General features: G+C 45.2%; 1 protein-coding gene across 1 annotated transcript in view; it reads left to right on the top strand.

Annotated features, from left to right (window-relative positions):
- The window catches only part of OSBP2 (oxysterol binding protein 2), a 273,565-nt gene that overhangs the window by 31,321 nt on the left and 219,906 nt on the right, over positions 1 to 22,338 (top strand). Inside the window, exon 2 of the mRNA XM_044275848.1 lies at positions 8,417 to 8,625. Within this exon, the coding sequence (XP_044131783.1) occupies positions 8,417 to 8,625 (209 nt within the window). The remainder of the gene's footprint in view (positions 1 to 8,416; positions 8,626 to 22,338) is intronic.

The following is a 22,338-nucleotide window of genomic DNA, read 5'->3' on the forward strand; positions in this document are numbered from 1 at the left end:
GAGCGGCAGGCTCTTCACCACTCCTCACATGGCCGGCAGTGGGCCTCCGAACTAGAGCACCGCTGCCCGCCCTTCTGCTGCTGTGCGCAGCGTGACATCTCTCCCTCCGTCATGCGCCTCCTGCCCCGCCTGCCTGCTTCATTCATAAAGTGGAAGGAGCAGACAGACGGGGCAGGAGGCGCATGACAGACATTTTGCAAGCAGCTTGAGCGGCGCGACCGCCCACCCGCACCAAAGAGCCGCAGTGAAGGTTCTAAAGAGCCGCTTGTGGCTCGCGAGCCGCACTTTGCCGACCACTGGCCTAGACAATGGCACGGTAATACCAATATAGAAAAGGAACGCTCTCACCCGTGATGGACATGACCAGAGGGATTCATCAGGCGGGAACTAGCGCAGGACCCTGGGAGAAGGCGTCATCTCTTTCTTTTTCTTATAGGTGATTGCTGGAAACCATGCACATAGATGTCAGTTGCTGTAGGCGTAGGCGAATGACGGGAATTAAATTCCCTAATTAGACCCTGAGACAGGGAAGGGGCTAATGAGGCCCTGCCTACCTACACGGAGTGCTTGCCCCGCAAGGAGCAACCCCGTCCGGATACCTGTCCCTTCCCTGATGGGGGCCGGTATCCCTAGTAAACTCTAAAAAAAGTCTGCCATGGAAAATGTTTGCATGCATTAAAGGGGTTGTCCAACAGTCTTTTAAAATATCCGACGGGCTTAGGGCTCACGCACACGTATTTACTTTTTCCCTATGTCCGTTTTTTTTTTTTTTTTTTTTTTTTGAGGGGGGCAAAAAAAAAAAACTGAAATGACTGTGTGCATTCCATGTCCGTATGGCCATTTCGCAAAAAAGAACAGGTGAGATTTATCAAACTGGTGTAAAGTAGAAGTGGCTTAGTTGCCCATAGCAACCAATCAGATTCCACCTTTCATTTTCCAAAGGAGCTGTGAAAAATGAAAGGTGGAATCTGATTGGTTGCTATGGGCAACTAAGCAAGGTCTAATTTACACCAGTTTGATAAATCTCCCCCAACATGTTCTATTATTGTCCACATTGCGGACAAGGCTAAGACTGTTCTATTAGGGGCTGGCCATTCTGTTCCGCAAAAATGTGGAATGCACACAGCTGGTATCCATGTTTTGCGGGGTCGTGTGCCCAATTTTCGGGGTCGTGTGAATGTACCCTTATGAAAAAAAAAACAACCTCACCTACTAATAAATATGTGTCACTGTTCCAGTGCTGCTGGTCTGGTCCCCAGGTCTTCCAGTCTCCACAGGACCAAAAGTGATTACATCACGTCCATCGGTGATATGACCGCCTGGCTTTAGCACACACGGATCTCCAGAATCAGAAACGTTATCCCCCATCCTGTGTAAGCTGAAGTATCAGAATCAGATATGTTCTAGCATAGTCTCCAGTGGAAATGCATAACCTTTTGGCCACCACAGATAGCATGGCTTCCGTGAGGGTTTTAGCTGGATACATTGCCGTCATTAATGTCTGGTTTCCTGTGACACATTTTTGAGGAGCAGTGCCTCCTACCGTTTTCTTGTATTTTACACCCCAGATAGGAGCCATAGTTAGCTTTTGGCTGTCTCCCCGATTCTTCCTCAAATAGGATCTTTCACACATTTTCACTGTCTTTGTTTTTATGTTTGTTTATTAAGGGTTATTTTCAGGACTTTGCACATGCCATCAATACACTGTTAATCTCCTGGCAATCACCTTTTTTTTTTTGGGGGGGGGGGGGGGGGAATTTTGATGCCAGAAATATACTCTGAAACTATACAGCTCCATTCACTTTATAGTGGATAGTGCTAGTTACTGCAGGTCTTCTCCCACTGAAGTGAATAAGATAGGCCACCAATATAAAAGTCCAGGAAAACCCCTTTAAAAGGGTTGTCTTGTGGAATGCCTAACGTTTAACTTACGTCCGCAGCCTGCCTGCTGCTAAGGAAAGAATCAAACTTACTTGCTGCCTGTTGCTCTGGTCCTGCATGCTGGCTCCCGCGTGTCCTTCTTACAGTTCATGGCTTATTTATTTCCTCCCAATAATAGACCCATGCTCTGCCGCAGCCAATGACTGGCTTCAGTGGTGGTGTTCACAAAGGACACATCACTGCTGAAGCCAGTGGTTGCCATGCCCGACTGCAACTGAGCAGGAGACCATGCATGGGAGCAAGTAAACAAGCCACAGACCGGAAGATAGCCACATGGGAGCCAGCACCTGAACAGCGGGGAGCAGATGAATGTGATTCTTTCCATGCGGAGGCAGGCTGCGGACATCATTTAGGTTAGGTATTCCCAGCAACCTTTTTAAAGAGAATGTGTCATCAGAACATGACCAATTGCTGCGCTGGCTGTACTCGCCTTCCCTGGTCTTTTTCCGGGCCCCACTCTGTGTCCTGACACGTACAGCGTCAGGCAATGCGCCGTCAGTTCACAGTACAGTGTGGCAAGAAGAAGACCAGGGAAGGTGAGTGAATCTGCCGTTTGGCAGTGCCATCCGGAGGTGGAGAGGTAAGTTTTTATTTATATCTTATTTTAAAACCTCTGATCTGAGGTCTGATTGGGGGTCCAATCTGAAGATAGTGCAGGCTGGGGCGGGGGGCTGATTGGAGGCTGATCTGAGGCTGGAGGGGTCTGATTGGAGGCTGGGGGCTGATCTGAGGGTGATAGGGGTTGATTGGAGGCTGGGGGGTTGATGGGGGCTGAACTGAGACTGATGGAGGTTGGGAGGGTCTGATGGGGCTGATCTGAGGGTAATGGAGGCTGGGGAATGTCTGATGGGGTCTGATTTGAGTCTGATGTAGGCTGGGAGGCTAATCTGAGGTTAATGGAGGTAGGGAGGCTGATCTGAGGCTGAGAAAGGGACAGAGGCAGAGACAGTTGCGAAGGCAGAGACAGTGGTAGGGAGAGTGGAAGCTGGGTGAACCCCTCTCTGGACCCCACAGGGATGAACTTGGCTGCCATTAATGGCAAATAAAGAAGTAAAGCAAACAAAATATATAATATTCCAACGTAAAAATTTGACTGCTATATTTGGTCAAAATGGCCCCTGCACTATATATAATATATACAGGGCAGGCACCATTTTGTGCTGCAAGAATACAGAGCTCTGAATTGTATTTAATTGAAGCTAAATTCCTGTAATTTATCCTTAAGGCCCATTTCACACGGGCGAGTATTCCGCGCGGGTGCAATGCGTGAGTTGAACGCATTGCACCTGCTCTGAATCCGGACCCATTCATTTCTATGGGGCTGTGCACATGAGCTCTAATTTTCACGCATCACTTGTGCGTTGCGTGAAAATCGCAGCAAGCTCTATATTTTCACGCATGGTTGCTAGGTGACGATCGGGCTGGGGACCTGATCTGTATTATTTTCCCATATGACATGGTTATAAGGGAAAATAATAGCATTCTGAATACAGAATGCAAAGTAAAATAGTGATGGAGGGGTTAAAAATAAAAATAAACATTTACTAACCGAGTCCACTTGATCGCGTAGTTGCGGATCTCTGTCTTCTTCTGTAATGTTGAGATGCCGGCTAAGGACCTGTGGTGACGTCAAATCAACATGGTGATGAACCATGTGATGAGCACAGTGACGTCATCAAAGGTCCTATTCCTGTGCACAGCAAAGAAGAAGACAGAAGAGATGCCGGCTGCGTGATTAAGTAGATTAAGGTGAGTTAAAAAAAAAAAAAAAAATTATTTATTTTTTAACCCCTCCAGCCCTATTTTACTAAGCATTCTAAGCATTTACTAAGTATTCAGAATGCTATTATTTTCCCTTATAACCATGTTATAAGGGAAAATAATACAATCTACAGAACACCGATCCCAAACCCGAACTTCTGTGAATAAGTTCAGGTTTGGGTACCAAACATGCCGATTTTTCTCACACGCGTGCAAAAACATTACAATGTTTTGCACTCGCACGGAAAAATTGCGTATTTTCCTGCAACGCACCTGCAAAAAACATGATGCCCGTGTGAAAGAGGCCTAAGTCAATTATATGTTTGACCTAATATAGCAGTCAGATTTTAAGTTGAGAATTTGGTATGGCCCCCGAACCATGTTAGAAATATCCAAATGGCCCCTGGCAGCAAAGAGGTTCCCCAGCCCTGATCTAGATTAACCGGTTTAGGACACAGGGCGTACCGATACGTCCTATGTATTTCCGATCACCGCTGCTCGGCGGGCGGTGATCGGAACCCGGTGCCTGCTCAAATCATTTATTAAGACCTGTGTTTTAGACGCCGGTCTTAATAACCCCTATAGCTGGAGGTGGATCCGCTGAAGTTATGAAGAGGCGCCGGCCCATACCCTACCCCACTCACACTTTTTTAGACCTGTCATGAGCGGGAAAAAGTTGCAAATTGCTGCTCAAATAATCTTTGCGCTCCAATCTTTTCCAGAAATACGCCTAATATAGGCATATGTCTAGATAGTAAATGACCCCTATGTGTCACTATCTGGTTATAACATTCCCTTTAAGTCATTTGGATATATTGTTATATTCTTCATGCTGCACTGATTCTTGCAAAAACCTTTGATTTCGTTGTTTTCTTTTTTGTTTTTGTGCTTTTAGTCATTTAACACTACTGACTGCATCCACTTCTTTCATTTTTATGTTTCTGTGTTACCCATCAGCTGTTAATTCATTATTGTTAGGCTACTTTCACACTAGCGTTTTGGCTTTTCGTCTGTGAGATCCGTTCGAGTTCGAACAAGCGGTCCAAAACGGATCAGTTTTACCCTAATGCATTCTGAATGGAAAAGAATCCCCTCAAAATGCATCAGTTTGCCTCCGATCAGTCACCATTCCGCTCTGGAGGCAGACACCAAAACGTTGCCTGCAGCGTTTTGCTGTCCGCATGACGAAGGGGAGCCAAACGGATCCGTCCTGGCACACAATGTAAGTCAATGGGGACGGATCCGTTATCTCTGACACAATCTGGCACAATAGAAAACTGATCCGTCCCCCATTGACTTTCAATTGTGTTCAAGACGGATCTGTCATGGCTATAGAAGACATGATCCAACCGGATCCGTTCGTGAATGATGCATGCGGTTGTATTATTGTAACGGAAGTGTTTTTGTAGATCCGTGACGGATCCGCAAAAAACGCTAGTGTGAAAGTAGCCTTACTTAGTTCTTTAACTGCATTGCTCGTTATGGCTTTGTATATCGGTGCACTTGAGACTATAAACCATGCTATGATTAAGAGTTGAGGAGCTTGAAATGCGTAAGTGGTTTATTCTTGGTGTTCTTCTTTTTAAAATGAAGTCATTTGTGGGGATTTTTGATGAATTGTTGAGTGTGGGATTATGACAGTGCCTACATAATCTTGGAGTGCTGTCTAGCTGTGTCACAGAATTGTGAGAGAGCCGTAATATTGAGGGATTAGGCTGTACTTTTCCTCTGCTGCTAAAAGATTTGTCCTGGCTTGGTCCAGACTATTCCAATATTCCGCAGTTCATTTTTATCTTATTTTTGCCATTAATCAGTATTTGTCTGTTATCTTCTAATTGTATGTTACGCTCCCCAGTCTGTAATGTTTCGACTGCTGAAGAGAGACTTCTGTTCCCGATTGTATCCTGGCCAAGTACATTGTATTGTAAAATAAAAATAAAGAACATAAGTGAGGTTATTTGAGCTTAATGCAACAGTAGTTTATTAGGTTGATTTTCTCATGTCGCTGTCTGCATGTCTGTAGTGTAATGATTAACCCCAATTAGGGGATATCCAAAACTATAATGTTCTTTAAGATCTTTTGCACATCTAGTAGTAGTTGTAGTAGCCTATTTTTTCCTGTAGTAACATGTATTTTAAAAACTGTTGAATAATGTACATTTTGTTTAGATATATATTTATAAGCACGGACCAGACGGGGAACTTAAAGCGGCCCTAGAAAAGTTGGGTCCAAAATGACAGAAGGCAAGGCCATCACAAGTAGGTAGGGCCAGCAATAGTATATTACGGCCCATATACCACCCCTGCAGAGCCAAATATCACAGTGCACCACAAAATACTGCTTCACCAGCACAATACCTCCAGAAACGTTCACTCTGTGGTGGCCAGCACCAGCTGCCGCGTTCTGTCCTCCTACTCCAGTTGCCTCATTGGTTCCAGTCAGTGGTGTTGATACAACACCGATACAGCCAGTACTTGGCAGCGAAAGGGCGGACTGGCTATGGATCATACAGGGAATTTTCCTGGTGGGCCGATGTCCACAGGGCCACCCGAGCCATCCTCACTACCGCTCTCTGAGTACATACTACTGGGGGCACTATAGGGGTCATTATTCGAGGAAGTCCAGGCAGCATGCCAAAGGTAAGGCTGGCTTGTTGCTGTGGCCCACATCTCACCTCTTAAGCCCCCTGCTACATATCTTAATTAGAGACAATTGGATAAGGCCGAATGCACACGGCCGTGTTCCGCGGCCGAGAGCCGTCCGTGGTAACACAGCCTGGCATCCTGTTCAGAGCAGGAGCGCACGGCGTCATTGGTTGCTATGACGCCGTGCGCTTCATGCTGCCGCTGGACTACAGTAATACACTATACGAGTGTATTACTGTAGTCCAGCGGCGGCATGAAGTGCACGGAGTCATAGCAACCAATGACGCCGTGCGCGCCTGCTCTCAACAGGATGCCAGGCCGTGTTACCACGGACCGCTCTCGGCCGCGGAACACGGCTGTGTGCATTCGGCCTAAGGAGGAGGGCAAAAGGTGGCTGCTATTGACAGCCTCCACAGAAAGACAAGCTTCTGGAAAGGTATTCTGTGCTGCACCATGGAATTGCTGACCCTGCCAACTTGTATTTGCGCCATCTACTTGTGTTGCCCTTCTTTCTGAGACTTTGGACCGAACTAAAATATGGGACACTTTTTTTTTTTTTTTTCCAGGACCACTTTAAGTTCCGAGCCCGCCCCTGTTGGCAGCAGCGGGTCATCGCTGGTGCCAGGTGAACAGTGGCTGGAGGAGGACCCAAGAAAGGTTGGATAGGAGATTAAGGGCTCGTTCACACGACCGTTAGTGTCCCGTTCCCATATTGCGGACCGCATTTGCGGATCTGCAATACACGGGCACCGTTCCGTTGTCACTCCGGATCACGGATGTGGACCCATTCATTTCAATGGGTCCGCATATCCGGAGATGCGGAACGGAAGCACGGAACGGAACACTATGGAAGCACTACTCACTTCACTTGAATGGATTCGCGATCCCCATGCGCCTGCCCCACGGAAGGTGCCCGTGCATTGCGGACCACAATTTGTGGTCCACAGCACGGGCTTCACACGGTCGTGTGAACGAGCCCTTAGATGAATATTGCTGCAGTTATTTTGGAAGACCCTTTACACCTACTGACTGTAATAATAATGTAAATTGTGTAAAAGCTACAGTAGCTCATGGTTTGGTTACCTGCAGATTTATAGTGGAGAAAATAATGTCCCAAAAATAAATTTTTATAGTCATGCTGCATCACCTGGAAATTCACTATTAGACCAGGCACAGTGCCTTGTAGGGCTAGCTCATCTGAATGTAATGATATCTCTCACTTAGCGATTCATTGCTTCATTCTGGAGAAAAAGTGCTTTTAAAGGGGTTGGCCCTTCTCACACATTGGTGGCATATTGCTAGGACGTGCCACCAATGTCAAATAGGTGTGTGTTCTACCTCTAGGACATGCATTTCCTCTAGAACGAGTGAGCGTGCTCTGCTATTTCCAGAAATTCCATAGAAGTGAATGGAGAGCACATAGCTCAAGCAGGGCCAACGTTCCATTCACTTCTATGGGAGTTCCGGAAATGGAAGGTGGCTGCGGTGGAGCGGTGCACCCACTTTCACTTTGGGGGGGCCCCGTTCTAGAGACAGGTGGGGGTCCCTGAGGTGGGACCTGCACCTGTCTGACATTGGTGGCATATCCTAGCAATATACTGAACTACCAAAGTGTGAGATGGGCCAACCCCTTTAATCTATATGCAGATGAGCAGTTAAGTGTACTGAAGAAGGCCCAAGCCACATTTGCCCCTCCTGCTTCCTGTACCAGCTCCTCCCTCTCCTTCTTGACTGACAAAACCAGGTGAGATGACTATGCAGGAACCTGGCCCTTTAAATTAAGGAGCAGACGAAGGGATTGGCAAAGATAAATGCAAGGGTACACAGAGTGGCTTGGACCCACCGTCAGTGCTGTACATTTTGATATGGATTGAAACCGCTTTTTCTCCAGAATGAAGTAAAGGATCACTAAGTGAAAGATATCATTACACCTGAGGTAGTTCTACAACGTATTGCACCTGGTTTAAGATTTAATTTCTGATAAAAGACTCCCTTTAAGTAATTAGATGGCATTCAAACCTTATGCTGTGGTTATTTTATTTACATGATTTCACATCTCATCCTTCAGGACACAGGCTGAAATGGCCCACACGTGCCGAGGAACCATTAACTTGTCTACAGCTCATATTGATACAGAAGATTCATGTAACATTGTTCTGTCCAATGGTGGCCGAACATATCATCTCAAGGCAAGCTGCGAAGTGGAGAGACAGAGATGGGTCACAGCTTTGGAATTGGCCAAAGCCAAAGCCGTCCGCATGATGAACAACCAGTCAGGTAGTGTTCTGTACAGATCGCCGAGGAAAATCACAGATGTTTGCTTTTGTGACAAAAGAATAAGAGAATTTTGGAACATTCTAGGCATGTCCAATGTCCAAAGAATATATGTAAAAAATAATTTTTGGTCTTGTATGTCATGTGTTCTGCTTATATTGGTAAAGAACAAGTGCACGTACATTGGTCCCTCAGATTACAATAGCCTCTGGTCACTATATAGTCAGCATATTCCATGATGGTCTTTCTTGGGCCATAGTCACTTGAAACCATACTCCATGTACAATGCTACTGGCATTGCCCATCTGTGGCACATTCAGTTGGCTGCAAGATCTAACCAATGAGCATTTACTGGTAAGACACTTGTATAGTCATGCAATTGGTACCTAGAAGCTCCTCTCTACATTACTCTGCTGGACTAGGATGAACTTCTTCTTTTGACACCAGGTGAGAGTGTCTTTGTAGGAGAACAGTAGTAGTGTAGTGGTCTAAAAAGGCTAGATACAGTAGCAATACTAAATTTATGAGAATGTTTTTGCCATCAGCCTTTTTTGCTCCCCTTCATTGGAGTTGCACTCTTCCAGGTTGGTGGGAGTGCTGTAAGCCATGAACACATGACCACAATGTACCCTCCTGGCAATCTCCTGCTTGCTAGTGGAGGAGACCGCTGCTGTTACATGCAGCGATCTCCCCCGCAGCATGGGGAGAAGCGACCGTTATGCCATCACTTGACCCCATGGTGTATACTGGTTTGCCGGGGCAGATCATGATTAGACACCACAATATTTTTTTAACATGTCAAAAGATTTTTATTACACGATGCATAAGCGTTTACTTGTTCATCGGGCAATTGGCGGCAGGATTACACTGCCAGATGAACACTCATTAGCGATCATCGGACAGAAAATCTGCTCATGTAATACACTCTTAACACCAGAGCCAAGCAGAGGACTTTCATGCCAGCTCAGCTGACGGCTGAGTACCAGTAGATGCGGAAGAGCATTGCTGGGTTCACCCAGGCAGGACCACTCCTGATTAATGCACATGCCTGGGGCTGCCCCTGTATATTCTATAAGAAGCCATTCTGGTGTCCAGGTTGAGAGCGCTGAAGGACATGGTTAACTGATACTTAGGGTGCTTTCACACTAGCGTTAAAGTTTTCCGGTATCGAGTTCCATCATATGGGCTCAATACCGGAAAAAAACGCTTCAGTTTTGTCCCAATGCATTCTGAATGGAAAGCAATCCGTTCAGTATGCATCAGGATGTATTCAGTTCAGTCCCTTTTACTGTATTTGGCCTGAGAAAATACAGCAGCATGCTGCGTTATTCTCTCCAGCCAAAATTCCGGAACACTTGCCGGATTTCCGGATCCGGCATTCATTTCTATTGAAATGTATTAATGCCAGATCCGGGACCAAGTGTTGCGGAAAAACTGATCTGATGTCCCGGTCTGCACATGCGCAGACCTTTAAATCTGTGTAAAAGATAAATACCGGATCCATTTTTCCGGATTTTACCGGTATTGCAATGCATTTGTCAGACGGATCCGGATCCAAAAAAATATCCATTTGCATACGGATTTCCAGATCCGGCAGGCAGTCCTAGGAACGGAACTGCCTGCCTGATTCTTCTAACGCTAGTGTAAAAAGTAGTCTTAACTATGCTTGCCTGGCCACTTTCAGGAAGAAACCAGACAACACTTAGGGTCCATTCACACGTCCGTTATTTGTTTCCTGATCTGTTCCGTTTTTTGCTGAACAGATCTGGACCAGATCTGGACCCATTCATTTTCAATGGGTCCTGAAAAAAAACGGACAGCACAATGTCAGATTTTTTTTCAGGACCCATTGAAAATGAATGGGTCCAGATCTGGTCCAGATCTGTTCAGCAAAAAACGGAACAGATCAGGAAAGAAACAACGGACGTGTGAATAGACCCTTAGCTGAAGCTGAAAAAGGTGTAGCTGAAAAATAGACCATTACTTAAATAGCAGAACCCACGATGCTACTCTGAATCTCCCATCTGGGCTCTGATGACCTGCCTGCAGTGGTGACGTCACATTGACAAGTAGTTGCTGAGGCCAGTGATTGGATGCAGCAGTCACGAGTTGACATGATGTCATTGCTACAACCAGGATCTGCTAGGTAAATAATGGTCTATTTTTTATTTCAGGCACGCCCTGAGTGTTCTCTGGTTTCTTCCCAAGACGCAACAACCCCTTTGAACTCTGTACTTATAAAAAGCTATTAGTTCACATGGTGACTACATTGATCTCTATAATTGCTGTAATATTAGCCTAGGGTGAAGTATTTTAATCGATCGGCTAAGCTTTACATAGTCAAGTCACATTATTATGACCATGAGCTAATATCCACAGTAACCACTATTTGCAGCATGGACTGCAGCTAGGCGGGCTGAGAGTGACCCAATTAGGTCCTGGTAGGTTGTCACAGGTATCTGGAGCCGTGCTGACTGCAGTGCATTCATGTTTGTTCATATGCATTAACCCATTATTTTTTTTCTTTCATATTTTCTTGGACGTTTACAAAAGTGGGTTGAACACTTTCTGTTTACTGTTGACCAATGTATTTGTAGGATGATTATATGGCACTTGTTAAAATTCTGTGCCACTTTCTATATTTCATGAGGTATGCCCCATTCTTTGCCAATTCTATTGTGCTGTCCAGAAAGAGTTCTTGTTCATAAGATGTCTGCTGATGGAGGGTCATGTGACCAGACAAATCACCTCCATGTGATGTCTCCACCATTCAAATACAATGCACCTGCCTTCTGCACTTGTTCTGTTGGGAGTTTAGTGCAGGTGCCATATTTTCATATTAGCTACACGGTCCTGTGCATGTAGCCTAGCAAATGAATCAAGGCACTACATCAGTTTAGCAGAGGATTTATCCCCGGCCCCGTCTCTAACGTGAGAAGTGGTGATGTACAGCCTGGTGTTTTTCTGTAGGAAGCACCGTGTTCTTCAACACACAGGTCCTTCTAAAAAAATTAGCATATTGTGATAAAATGCATTATTTTCTGTAATGTACTGATAAACATTAGATTTTCATATATTTTAGATTCATTACACACAACTGAAGTAGTTCAAGCCTTTTATTGTTTTAATATTGATGATTTTGGCATACAGCTCATGAAAACCCAAAAATCTAAAAAAAATAGCATATTTCATGCGACCAATAAAAGAAAAGTGTTTTTAATACAAAAAAAGTCAACCTTTAAATAATTATGTTCAGTTATGCACTCAATACTTGGTCAGGAATCCTTTTGCAGAAATGACTGCTTCAATGCGGCGTGGCATGGAGGCAATCAGCCTGTGGCACTGCTGAGGTGTTATGGAGGCCCAGGATGCTTCGATAGCGGCCTTATGCTCATCCAGAGTGTTGGGTCTTGCGTCTCTCAACTTTCTCTTCCCAATATCCCACAGATTCTCTATGGGGTTCAGGTCAGGAGAGTTGGCAGGCCAATTGAGCACAGTAATACCATGGTCAGTAAACCATTTACCAGTGGTTTTGGCACTGTGAGCAGGTGCCAGGTCGTGCTGAAAAATGAAATCTTCATCTCCATAAAGCTTTTCAGCAGATGGAAGCATGAAGTGCTCCAAAATCTCCTGATAGCTAGCTGCATTGACCCTGCCGTTGATAAAACACAGTGGACCAACACCAGCAGCTGACATGGCACCCCAGACCATCACTGACTGTGGGTACTTGACACTGGACTTCAGGCATTTTGGCATTTCCCTCTCCCCAGTCTTCCTCCAGACTCTGGCACCTTGATTTCCGAATGACATGCAAAATTTGCTTTCATCCGAAAAAAGTACTTTGGACCACTGAGCAACAGTCCAGTGCTGCTTCTCTGTAGCCCAGGTCAGGCGCTTCTGCCGCTGTTTCTGGTTCAAAAGTGGCTTGACCTGGGGAATGCGGCACCTGTAGCCCATTTCCTGCACACGCCTGTACACGGTGGCTCTGGATGTTTCTACTCCAGACTCAGTCCACTGCTTCCGCAGGTCCCCCAAGGTCTGGAATCGGTCCTTCTCCACAATCTTCTTTAGGGTCCGGTCACCTCTTCGCGTTGTGCAGCGTTTTCTGCCACACTTTTTCCTTCCCACAGACTTCCCACTGAGGTGACTTGATACAGCACTCTGGGAACAGCCTATTCGTTCCGAAATTTCTTTCTGTGTCTTACCCTCTTGCTTGAGGGTGTCAATGATGGCCTTCTGGACAGCGGTCAGGTCGGCAGTCTTACCCATGATTGCAGTTTTGAGTAATGAACCAGGCTGGGAGTTTTTAAAAGCCTCAGGAATCTTTTGCAGGTGTTTAGAGTTAATTAGTTGATTCAGATGATTAGGTTAATAGCTCGTTTAGAGAACCTTTTCATGATATGCTAATTTTTTTAGATAGGAATTTTGGGTTTTCATGAGCTGTATGCCAAAATCACCAATATTAAAACAATAAAAGTCTTGAACTACTTCAGTTGTGTGTAATGAATCTAAAATATATGAAAGTCTAATGTTTATCAGTACATTACAGAAAATAATGAACTTTATCACAATATGCAATTTTTTTTAGAAGGACCTGTATGTGCTGTGTTATGGTGATACCGCGCACGTTACTGTCACGTTCGGGTGTGGGAGGGAAACACCACACCGAACATAGGAGGGAAAGGGGTGAGGGAATAAGGCCTGTAAACTAGGGAAAGGAGATGGACACCTCCTAGTAAAACCCTAATCAAAGTCCTGACTAACTACCAGTATGAACAGACCCCAGAGGTAGGTGAGTTTATACACCGGAATACCTAGTGTCCTAGCTCGCCCTATAGGACCCTGGTGCTAATGTCAGGACTGAGACAACCTATTTCTCCAAAAGGAAGAACGGACAGGAGTCTCCCTCAGGCCTTAATACAAATAACAGGGAAATGCAACACACAAAATAATCCAAACAAAATACAAAAGGGAAAGAAAACACTTAACTTCAAGTGGCTATGGCAGCACCAGGAATTCAGCTGAGATCCACACACCAGCTATCCACAACTGCAACAGAAGCTATAAACCACATAGCATAGTGGGAGAAACAGCAATAAATAGAGAAGGATAAATGACCATAATAGCCACACCTGGGTAAAGAAGGTGTGGCAAGCACCAGAAACAGTGACGTTATTTGATCCAAACAAAAAACATATCAGATCAAACCACGTGTTGCCAGTTTCACCGATCTCCTGCCACCTGTCGCGGGAACGTCCGTGACAGTTACACTCATGTGCAGTGAGCAGTCGCTTGGTCTGCCGCTATGGTAGTTAAGCCCCTGCTCATGTGTACTACGCTGAAACGATTACATTTGCCCTAAAGGTGGCCATAAGCAAAAAAAAAGTAAGAAATCATAATTATTAAAGGTCCTTGTCCCTGTTGTGTCTTGCAATCTACTTTCTTATCATCTCAGACGTGCATAGGGTCAGTCTCATTGGAAGCCAATTTTTTTTTTTATTATTTTGGATAGTAATTTGACTACTTTGAGCACTCAAGAAGAACCCCTGTGAATATGACCTATTAGAACATATAACTATCATAGACAGGGGTTGTCTACTCAGGACTTCTCTCTTTGGGCCAACATGGTGAACAGCTGTGCATGAGCTGCTCTTGTTCTGGCTGACACAGGCCGGCTTTCAGGGGCAAACTGAGAACTTAAAGTAGCCCTGGAAAAAAATTAAAGTGGCCCCATGTTGTAGGCAGATCCTAAGTGACAGAAAGTTAAGCAACACAAGCAGGCAGGGAAAACACAAGGGGACATCCTCTGCGTCTGGAGGAAAGAAGGTTTGTACACAAAAATAGAAGAGGATTCTTTACGGTAAGAGCAGTGAGACTATGGAACTCTCTGCCTGAGGAGGTGGGGATGGTGAGTACAATAAAGGAATTCAAGAGGGGCCTGGATGTATTTCTGGTGTGTAATAATATTACAGGCTATAGCTACTTGATCCAGGGAGTTATTCTGATTGACTAAATGGAGTCAGGAAGGAATTTTTTTCCCCTTAAAGGGGTTGTCCGGGTTCAGAGCTGAACCCGGACATACCCTTATTTTCACCCCGGCAGCCCCCCTGAGCCTAGCATCGGAGCATCTCATGCTCCGATGCGCTCCAGTGCCCTGCGCTAGATCGCGCAGGGCACAGGCTCTTGTGTTTTCAATAACACACTGCCGGGCGGTAACTTCCGCCCAGCAGTGTGTTCGGTGACGTCACCGGCTCTGAGGGGCGGGCTTTAGCTCTGCCCTAGCCGTTTTACTGGCTAGGGCAGAGCCAAATCCCGCCCATCAGTGCCGGTGACGTCACCGGGGTTCCTGTCAGCCCCATAGAGAGCCCGGTATGTCACCGGAACTCAGAAAAATGCCTTAGCCCTGCGCGATTTAGCGCAGGGCAAAGGAGAGCATCGGAGCATGAACTGCTCCGATGCTCATGTCAGGGGGGCTGCCGGGGTGAAAATGGAGGGATGTCCAGGTTCAGCTCTGAACCTGGACAACCCCTTTAAGTGTGGAAAATTGGCTTCTACCTCACAGTTTTTTTGCCTTCCTCTGGATCAACTTGCAGGATAACAGGCCGAACTGGATGGACAGATGTCTTTTTTCGGGCTTATGAACTATGTTACTATGTTAGATGGGGCTAATACAAGTAGGTGGGGTCAGTAATACCATAGTCTACCACAAAATACCATCCTGGCAGTAACAAGTACCACAGTGCAGCACAATATACTGCACCAGAGGCCATCACTCTGTGGTGGCCGTCAATAGTTGCCACTTTCTGTCCTCCTCCTACTGCAATTATCTCTAATTAAGATATGAAGCAAGGAGCTTAGGAGGTAAGATGCAGGCCACAGCACCAAACCAGCCTGGCCTCTGGGCATAGGCCCACTGGGAAGTTTCCCTGTAGAGTCTATGGCCAGTCCGCTCTTGCCTCCCTTGTATTACCTGGGCCGCCATTCATCCACACACCCGCTGCAGAGGAAATACCTGGCTAGATGTGGCGTCCCCCAGCAAAATCATTTGTCCACTGGTTGATACCCTTTGTAAGTGGTTGTCTGTCAAGAGACAACCCCTTTACCAGTAATCATATCTGTGGTACTAAAGCTGGCAGTTACAAAGCATGGGCACCTGTTTTATAATCTATCGGGGTACTACTACTGTAGCGTTCACTGTGATGTCATCCATACAAGGTGGCAATGCTAGGGTATGGTATTCTGCATGGTACAAATTATTTTCCATGGGGAGAATCAAACTAATTGTGGGAAATATACACCTCTTTGCCAATTATACTGATATCAAAAAGTGGCTTTTTTTTTCTTTTTGTAGTAAAATCTTTTTCTAGGTAAAAATTATAGTTATTGTATTTGTGACTCACAGCATGTATGCTATAACTCCCCATTGCTGATTCTGCAGTTATGGTTTACTTTTATTAGAACTATTACAGCCTGCTATTAATATATTTTATAGCACCCATGTTCTTATCTGTTACAGCAGGAAATCGTTTTAGAAACCCTGTAGCCCATGAAGCTCCAGCTTAAGTACAAATAGGATTTCATCCTATTTAATCTTCCTGTAGTCCTCACAGTTGATTTTTATTTAATTCCAATAATCTTTGCCGTCAGGGCGGCCTGTGGATTTGAGTAATGAGATATGACATTATAGAGCCTCTGTATACTCCTAATGATTATCTGGATTCATAAACAAGGATTGTGCAGAGGAGGAGGTGGCATCGATGCTTTGTACATTAGTACGCGGTCTGATGTTTTTAGATGTTGAGACAGGATTTACGGTATGTGGATAAACTAGTGATAGGAGTTCTGCTTCAGGAGAGCCAAAGGACAATGAAGATTCTACCCAATATGTCTGTATCTTCAGACAGTCCTACCAGATACAGGACCTGATTTCTCAGCCGTATCTCCAACAGCTACCGGTAACTGATGGTACAGTGCCAACTGTTCTGCTAGCTCCCATCAGGAGATGATGTTGGTGCTTGACTAGTCAGCGGACTGGAATGCACTGAGCAAATCCACCAGAACACCAAGAGGATGTAAATGTTGTCCTGACTGGATTTGGTCCCAGAAACTCAGTGCTGCAAGCTGTTCTGACCACAAAGCTCCCATAAGTAATGGAACGGAAGTACGGGACGGAAGCACTCCGTAGTGCTTCCATGGATTTCCCTTCTGAACTATTCCGCATCTCTGGATTTGCGGACCCATTGAAGTGAATGGGTCCGCATCCGTGATGCGGAATGCACACGGAATGGCGACCTTGTATTGCGGATCCAGGCCTCTTGCACACAAACGTTGTGCATCCATTCCGTGCATTGGGGACCGGAATTCAACCCTTGAATGGGTCAGTGACCAGTCCGAACAAGTTCTATTTTTTTGCAGTGCGGAGGGACGGACAGAAACACCATGGAAGCACTCCGTAATGCTTCTGTGGGGTTCCGATCTGTGCTTCTGTTCCGCATCAAGTGAATGGGTCCACATCTGTGATGCGGAGTGCACACAGACCGATGCCCGTGTATTGCGGACCTGCCTTATGCGGGCCGCAATACGGCCACGGGCACACAACGTTCGTGTGCAAGAGGCCTTAAAGAGGTTCTCCATGAATAATGACTTTTAAGCTAATGCCCACAGCCTGCCTCCATAAAGAGAAGATTCACACTTACCTGTTCCGCGCCGCTCTGCGCTGCCTCCCACTTGGCCATTTTCCGGTTTACATCCAGCCCTGTATGGGCTTGGTCACATGCTCTGCTGCAGCCAATAACTGGCTTCAGTGGTGATTTGCAGCTTGTGGCCACGTCACAGCTTCTACAGTGGAGCATGTGACCATGCCCATGCAGTGGTGGATGTGAACAGTTCGGGGATCGGACCGAAGTATGAATGTTCTCTTTACGGAGACAGGCTGCGGGCATTAGATAAGAATTCTTAAATATGCAGTATGTAGTTATTGCAGGTGTAGAATTGCAGCTTTTTTCACTTTGGCACCAGTTTTGCATTGATGACTGTGCACATAAGGGTCATCTATAAATTACTAACCATTTGGGTCTAGTATCTAGCGCTCTACCTGCGCCAAGTGTCCATTATTAAATTCCAGAGCCCAAGTGGCTCATCTGTGGCTGTACCTAGCAGTAAGTGACTGTGGTGAGTAGTCTAGTGTCGGTAGTCTAGTGCCTAGCATGGTGCCTCTTGGGGTGGAAAAGATCTATGCCTCTGTAATGATGACTTTTGGTGCCAAGTGCCATCGTTGAATGGATTGGAAACCAAGTTCTAGGGCATTGATCTGTAAGGCCCCCTGCACACGAATGTGTGCACCCCGTGGTCGTGCTGCGGGCCGCAATGCACAAACACAGTCCGCGGGGCAGCCGCAGCGGATTGTGGACCCATTCACTTGAATGGGTCCGCGATCTGGCCGTTCCGCAATAAGAAAGGACATGTTCTATCTTTTTGCGGAACGGAAGTACGGGACGAAGCATTCTGTAGGGTTTCGTTCCGTACCATTCCGCATCTCCGGATTTGCGAACCCATTCAAGTGAAGGGGTCTGCATCCGTGATGCGGAATGCCCACGGAACGGCACCCGTGTATTGCGGATCCGCAAATGGGGTCCGCAATGGGAAGCAAACCTAATGCTAAGTGAAAATTTCCGTTCTATAGTAATGGCATTGCATAATAACGGATGACAATAATTCAGTAGGACCTCCAGTGATGCGGCACACATTCCTATTCCATCTCCGCAGTAAGAAGTTAGAGCTTCTGCAACTTATTCACCCTCAGTCACAAGACAGCGGTTTTCTCAGTGCATCAGGAAATTAATTCTCTCTCGGTGACACTCGGTGTCCTTGGCGGGTGTGAACAAAGGGCTGAATTACACTGAAACAGAAAAGGCTTTGTCACACAAGCTGCTTCTGTCTTTGTGTTCCTGCAATTGTTAAAAGGATATTATTTCATCGCACAATGATAAAATGAACTTGCTTCTTGTGCCAGCTTTACAAGGGTAAGCTGGGCGCACTGTGGATTAGTGAATTAGATTAACACCATGCTGCTATTGACTCTTGTTAATTTTTTTTCTTTTCTTTATAAAATAAAATCAGCCTGCTTGGGGTTACTCAGCCGTTCAATCGAGGAAAACGGAATCTTGAAGAAAAACTACAGGTCTAATTTTCAGTGCATTATCTTAATGGAATATTCCTGTAGAAAAAAAAGGTTTGTGATGGGCTGCAAACAGGTACAGACTGGGAACTTAAAGTGGCCCTGGAAAAAAAACCTAGCCATATGTATGCAAGTCCACATTGAAAGAAGTCGGGCATGGCCAGTATTACTGTAATCCAGCAGAACCAAATATCACAGTGCAGCACAAAATACTGCTGCCCCACTGCAGTGTTCAACTGTATCAAAGTCCTAAACATGCCGATACAGTTGAATTCAGGAGGGGAACCCGCGGCCGCCGGCTAAGAACATAAATACCTAATGCTCCTAGAATTAATCATGCTGAGAGCATCCGATTTATGTACCCAGCGGCTGTAAGGGGGGCTCAGGTGGCCCACTGGGCATTGGCCCAACAGGAAATTTCCCTGTAGAGTCTATGGCCAATCCACTCATGGCTGATAATGCTGTAAAAATTAACAAACGTATACTCCCCACACCAATCCCCTGCCACGTCCATTCTGATGGTGCCCGGGTCCCACTGCGCTCCACGTCCTGCTTCTGGACTGACATGGCAGGAAATGACTGTGAAGCCGCTCAGCCAATCACTAGCTGAAGTGGGTCATCAACGGCTGGGATTGGTGAGTATAAGGTTGGGGATTTTATTACAGCATTTGCAGCTCATCACAAACTTTTAACCAAAAATAATCTTCCTAAAAAACCTCTTTAAATATCATGTTGTCTTTTTGACTTCTGAAATAAATCTTTGCCTTACATTGATAGGCGCTTTCACCAATCAATCCAGATTGCATGTATGTCCTGTAAACTGAGTAGATTGACCTGATCAGCATGAGAACGAACAGGTACGTATATTAGCTCATTTGTTGTATTTGTACTTTTGCATTTAGCAGTTATCATATCTGTGGCACTGCTGTGGCACTTTTGCTGTATAATGGGTTAGCCAGTCTAAGGCTACTTTCACACTAGCATTAAGTTCCATCATAGGGTTTTGTCCCAATGCATTCTGAATGGAAAGCAATCCTTTCAGTATGCATCAGGATGTATTCAGCTCAGTCCCTTTTACGGTATTTGGCCGGAGAAAATACCGCAGCATGCTGCAGTATTTTGTCCGGCCAAAACTCCGGAACAGTTGCCGGATCCGGCATTAATTTCCATTGAAATGTATTAATGCCGGATCCGGTACCAAAAGTGTTCCAGAAAAACTGATCCGGTTTTCCCAGATGACACCGGAGAGACTGATCTGGTATTGCAATGCATTTGTCAGACGGATCTGCATCCGGAAACAAATGATATCCGTTTGCATACGGATTTCCGGATCCGGCAGACAGTCCCGGCAACGGAACTGCCTGCCGGATTCTTCTAACGCTAGTGTGAAAGTACCCTAATCTAGTAGGATAGATTTTTTTTTTCAGCCAGTCATGCACATTAAGTAACTGTTAACTGAATGCTTCCAACTACCCCATAAAATGCATGTTTGATGGGGCTAGGGGCTTATTTACTTGGGAAAGCAAGGATAAACCTCGGCCAAACACATCCAGCAGTGGCTTATCTCTTATCCACCATGCCTGATCCTTCTACCCCCAACAGCAGATACACTGGCCGATCCATTATTTGAAGCATAGGTGTCTGCTAAATGCTCTTTCCACCAACAGCTATCTCTAGGAGGAACATGTATGTGTCCTGAGGGGTGAGAGCTGCAGCCAGACACCGCTGGCCTACAGTTTATCTTCTTGAGAAATTCAACTGCCCGATCCTTACTTTCTACAACATCTTGAGGGAGAGTTGGGAGGCCCCTATACACATTAATCAGTCTTTTGGCTGTCAGGAAGTATCTAGGCATATTTCTGTTAGCCCTAAGCCCTACTCTTTTTTTTTTTATATGTATCTGCAATTCGTTCATTTGCATCAATGAATTGGAGTCCTTTTAGGACGATAGTAGAATACATGTATTGCTGTATGTTGATCTTTTTGCTTTATAATTGGGTTTTCTTAATGTGCTTTCCTCCTCCATTTGGGCCTCTGATCGGGCACTGTGTGGCAGACTCCCCTGCAAAGTTCTCCCCAGCAGTGACCTAGGTAGGTCTAGTGCAGGGAGGCAATTGGGGCAGGAGCAATGCTGAGATACGTTCCATAGTGATGATGTTGGACATTGGTGACGCTCCACACTGCATAGGGTGTTCCTTCTCCTCCATCGCGGTGGTGGTCTCCTTGGCTGACACCATGAGTACCCCCTACCAGGCTCTGATTCTGCTGAGTCTCCCATGGTAGTAGCCCTACTAGCCAGACTGCGAGTCTTTACTTCCATGAGCTATTTTGTTTGTGTACTGTGGCTGATCTTTCACTCCCTTGATATTTCAAGGAGACGTGGAGTCATCCTTCTCTGCTAAACTCAGATCCATAGAATGTGGGATTACCTGTGGGATGCGCTTACCTCCTACTTTTAAGGGTCATGCACACAAACGTATTTTCTTTCCGTTTCTGTTCCATTTTTGGGGCGGACCATATGCGGAACCATTCATTTCAATGGGACCCGCAAACAAAAACCACGGAAGTTACTCCGTCTCCATTCCGTTTCCGTATGTTCATTCCACAAAAGGATAGAACCTGTCCTATTATTGTCCGCATTACAGACAAGGATAAAACTGTTCTATTAGGAGCCATCTGTTCCGTTCCACAAAATATGGAATGCACACGGGACGTCATTCGTATTATTTGGGGATCCTTTTTTTGCGGACTGCAAAAACAGTTCTGTTATGTAAAGAATGTACTACTAAGGAAATGCAGTCTGCCCTTTTCATCTGCCCTTCCCAAGCAAACCCTAGTTCTTCTAGTGTCTCTAAAAAAAAAAAAAAACTGGCTCATGATTCTGATATTGGTCTCTATAACTCTGAGATTGAAGAGGGTGAAAAAAAAATTCTCTGATGATGAATATGACAAAAAAAAAAACTGGAAAAAGAGGATACTGTTGTACTTATTAAAGCATGGTGACCATAAAAATGGAGGTTCCTAAAAGCCTCAGCATGTTCAGGATGACATTTTTAGGGTCTTGGGGGAGCACTGTAGGCATGTTTTTCCAGTTCCTGACAATATGCAAAAAATTATTAAACAGCATCTGTCAGCATGATCATTCCTAATAAACCAGGCTTATTGCCTACAAGCGTTGATGATGCTGATTAAAACTATACTTTTTTTTATTTCTGTAGGTAGATTTTTGAAAAAAAATATTTTTGACTCCCCATTTTCTGAAAGTTATATTTATTTTATTTTTCTGCCGATCGTTTTGTGTAGGGGGCTTGTTTTTTTGCAGAAAGAGCTGATGTTTTTATTGGTACCATTTTTGGGTACATTTTTTGATCATTCAATATTACACTTTTTTGGGGCAAGATGACCAAAAAAAAATTGCCATTTTGGCACAGTTTTTATTTATTTTCAGTTTGTTCACCTGATGGAGTAGATCATGTGACATTTTTATAGAGCTGGTCATTACGAACTTGGCGATACCTAATATGTGTATTTTTTTTATT

This window comes from Bufo gargarizans, chromosome 1 (assembly GCF_014858855.1).
Source record: "Bufo gargarizans isolate SCDJY-AF-19 chromosome 1, ASM1485885v1, whole genome shotgun sequence".
In the NCBI taxonomy this organism is placed as follows: Eukaryota; Metazoa; Chordata; class Amphibia; order Anura; family Bufonidae; genus Bufo; species Bufo gargarizans.